At 70.1% G+C, this 2,949-nt stretch overlaps 1 protein-coding gene across 1 annotated transcript; it reads left to right on the plus strand.

The window, feature by feature from the left end:
- The first annotated feature begins 980 nt into the window (after positions 1-980).
- On the plus strand, positions 981-2,543 carry CUNH8orf82 (chromosome unknown C8orf82 homolog). Its single transcript, XM_007464524.1, has 3 exons — positions 981-1,142; positions 1,790-1,838; positions 2,098-2,543. The coding sequence occupies exons 1-3, from the start codon at positions 981-983 to the stop codon at positions 2,541-2,543; spliced, it is 657 nt and encodes a 218-aa protein (XP_007464586.1).
- The last annotated feature ends 406 nt before the right edge of the window (positions 2,544-2,949 follow it).

The raw sequence follows: 2,949 nt of genomic DNA on the forward strand, positions 1-2,949 counted from the left end.
TTATTAAGAACAAAAGAACCCAGTCCTGCCGAGGCCTGGTGTCCACTGGGGGAGCGTCCTCAGTCCGGGGGTCTCGGGGCCTGGGTAGGGACGGCCCGGCCACAGGCTCTCGCTCTGATGCACGGACTCGAGAGATGACAACACTTTGTGTGAATAAAGTACGTATGGACACTTGCGAGCCTGTCGCATCCCATTCCTTCCAGTTGCGGCGGGGCAGCTATCAGCGGCCAATCGGTTGCTGGTGTGGGCACCAGGGTGGAAGCCAGGCCAAGGGAGAATGAATGGGGGCAGCAGGGGGTTGGGGGGAGAGCAAGGCAGCTTCCCGGGAACGGAGACGAGACTCCAGGTAGGCGCGCAAGCTGCGAGGCACCTGGGGTATCACAACTGAGCCCGAAAGCCCTGCTTGATTGGGAGGGGGGCTTTTTCTGAGCTACCTTGCCTACAAGCTGGCATAGGCTTCTAGACAGTGTTTATTCACCACCTCTCCGTTCAGCACCCAGCTGGACAGGCAGATTGCCCCACCGGGGTGGGGGGCTTCCTAGGGGTTGGGGGAAGAGACAAGGCGGGTACCTCGCCCACGTGAGAGCAACCAGCCTCCGAGGGCGGAGGGACAGGGCCCGCATGCCCGGCAGCGCCCCGTCCCCAGCCCGTATCCCTGTTCCCGAAATCGCCCGCACCCGCGTCTCACACCCGAACCCCACCGTCGGGAGGCCCCGCCCGCCCCCCCTTTCCCAGCCGGACGGCAGGGCGGCGCGCCCCTAAATCCCAGAGAAGGAAGTGTCGGGACCGCCCGGGGTCCGGGGAACAAGCAAAGCCCGGGGGGTGGGGAGGAGGGTGGGGAGGAGGGCGGGGGGGGGGGGGGGACGAGCTCCGCGGCCGCCGCCGGAACCCAAAGCGCGAGGTCGCCGCTACCAGGGGACTTACGTTAGCGCAGCACCGCCCCCGCGTGACCCTCTGGCCGCTTCCGGCGCGGAAGGACGATGTGGGCGACGCGCGGAGTGCTGCGGACCTGGGCCCTCGGCTTGTCGCGGTCCCCGGGAACCCGGGCCTACGGTGGGGGCGGGGGCGTCTCCTACACGCAGGGCCAGAGCCCAGAGCCGCGGACGCGCGAGTACTTTTACTACGTGGATCATCAGGGCCAGGTGGGCGGGGCCGGGGCCTGAGGGAGACTCCCGTGAGAGGCGGGGCCTGGTGCCGGGTTTCTGCGGGTCGGGGCCTGAGGGAGGACCCTGTGAGGGGCGGGGCCTGAGTAGGCGGGGTCTTTAAAGTAAGGGTACCCGACCTCCGCAGTCGCGCTGGACAGACTGGGGCGCCCGGCCCCGGCCCCAGAGGGTTAGGTCCGAGCGGCCCACCTCCCACACGTGGTTACGCCCTGCGCGCTTCGCATCCCCAGACCCTGCGGCCCCCAGCTCGGGGCCGCCCCGCCTGCTTTGGAAGCCCTGGCGGGGGCATCCGCCACATACAGGAGGAAGCAAATCAGATAGCCTCCGCGGAGGAGGGGCACATCTCATTAGAAACTTGAAAGGGGGAGGGAAGAGGCGCGGGAAAGGCATGCCAACCCAGAGGACCTGTGCCTGCGGAAGCAAGGCCGGGGCTGCGGGGTAGATGTGGAGAAGTCTGCAGGGCCCCCAGGCTTACCTTCCACGCGCCTCCCTGCACATGGTGTGCACAGACGAGCAAAGAAAGCGGACACTGGCCCGGGCTCAGGCCCGCCCAGGCCTTCTCTCCCTGGGGCCGGCTCTGTCGGGCTTCCCCCGGGACTCAAGGGCCACCGTCTGCCTCTCTACAGCTTTTCCTGGATGACTCCAAAATGAAGAACTTCATTACCTGCTTCAAAGGTACTGATGCGCCCTCCTCCCCCACCTTCCCTCTTCCTTCGGGGAAGGCCCTGAAGGGCTCCGCTGCCCAACCACACCAAGGGCACTGGCCGTCCTGCGCTCAAAAGCCCCCTATCTAGAGTGAGGCCTGGGAGGCTGTCCGACCGCCGGCGTCTGCCCTTGGCGTGACCCAGGGCGAGCCCCCAGCCTGGGGCAGTAGGGCCCAGGGAGCCTCGGGGCCCGGCATGCTGAGCGGTCTCGGCCTCCCCGCCCCCCACAGACCCGCAGTTCCTGGTCATCTTCTTCTCCCGCCTGAGGCCCAACCGCAGCGGGCGCTACGAGGCCTCCTTCCCCTTCCTCTCGCCCTGCGGCAGAGAGCGCAACTACCTACGCTGCGAGGACCGTCCCGTGGTCTTCACGCACCTGCTGGCCGCTGGCCCGAAGCCCCCGCGCCTCTCCTACTGCGGCGGCGGCGAGGCCCTGGCCGTGCCCTTCGAGCCAGCGCGCCTACTGCCCCTGGCCTCCAATGGGCGTCTCTACCACCCGGCGCCGGAGCGCGCGGGCGGCGTGGGCCTGGTGCGATCGGCTCTGGCCTTCGAGCTCAGCGCCTGCTTCGAGTACGCGCCCGGCGCGCCCGAGCTGCCCTCGCACGTGCGCTGGCAGGGCAGCCGTTTCGCCCTCACCATGGACCTGGCCCCGCTGCTGCTCGCCACCCCGCCGCCCTGAGCAGCGGGCTCGCGGCCGCTGGCGCCCCCAGCCCCGCTGCGCCCCCCGGGCTGCGTCGCTGCGCACGCGCCACCCAGAGAGAGAGAGAGAGAGAGAGAGAGAGAGTGCTGTCCGAGTGCGCGTGCGCGGCGGAGGTGCGCCGCGGCCCCGCCCCGCCCGGCGCTGTCCGAGGTGCTGCCGCGGCCCGAGAACCGACGCGGGGAGGGGCGGGGTCACGGGTGCTCTACCCTGTCCGCACACCCCCGGCCTGGGGCGTCCTCGGCGTCCTCGGGTTCGGCCAGCGCTCGCGACGGCAGACCCGGGCGGCCGGGAGGGAGGTGCGGGGGCTCCAGTGCGCGAGCGCGAGCGGCGCCCGCCCCTCCCCCGCCCGGCGCTGCTCTGTGGGCCGGGGTTCGGCGGGGGAGCC

This window comes from Lipotes vexillifer, unplaced genomic scaffold (genome assembly GCF_000442215.2).
Source record: "Lipotes vexillifer unplaced genomic scaffold, Lipotes_vexillifer_v1.1 scaffold394, whole genome shotgun sequence".
In the NCBI taxonomy this organism is placed as follows: Eukaryota; Metazoa; Chordata; class Mammalia; order Artiodactyla; family Lipotidae; genus Lipotes; species Lipotes vexillifer.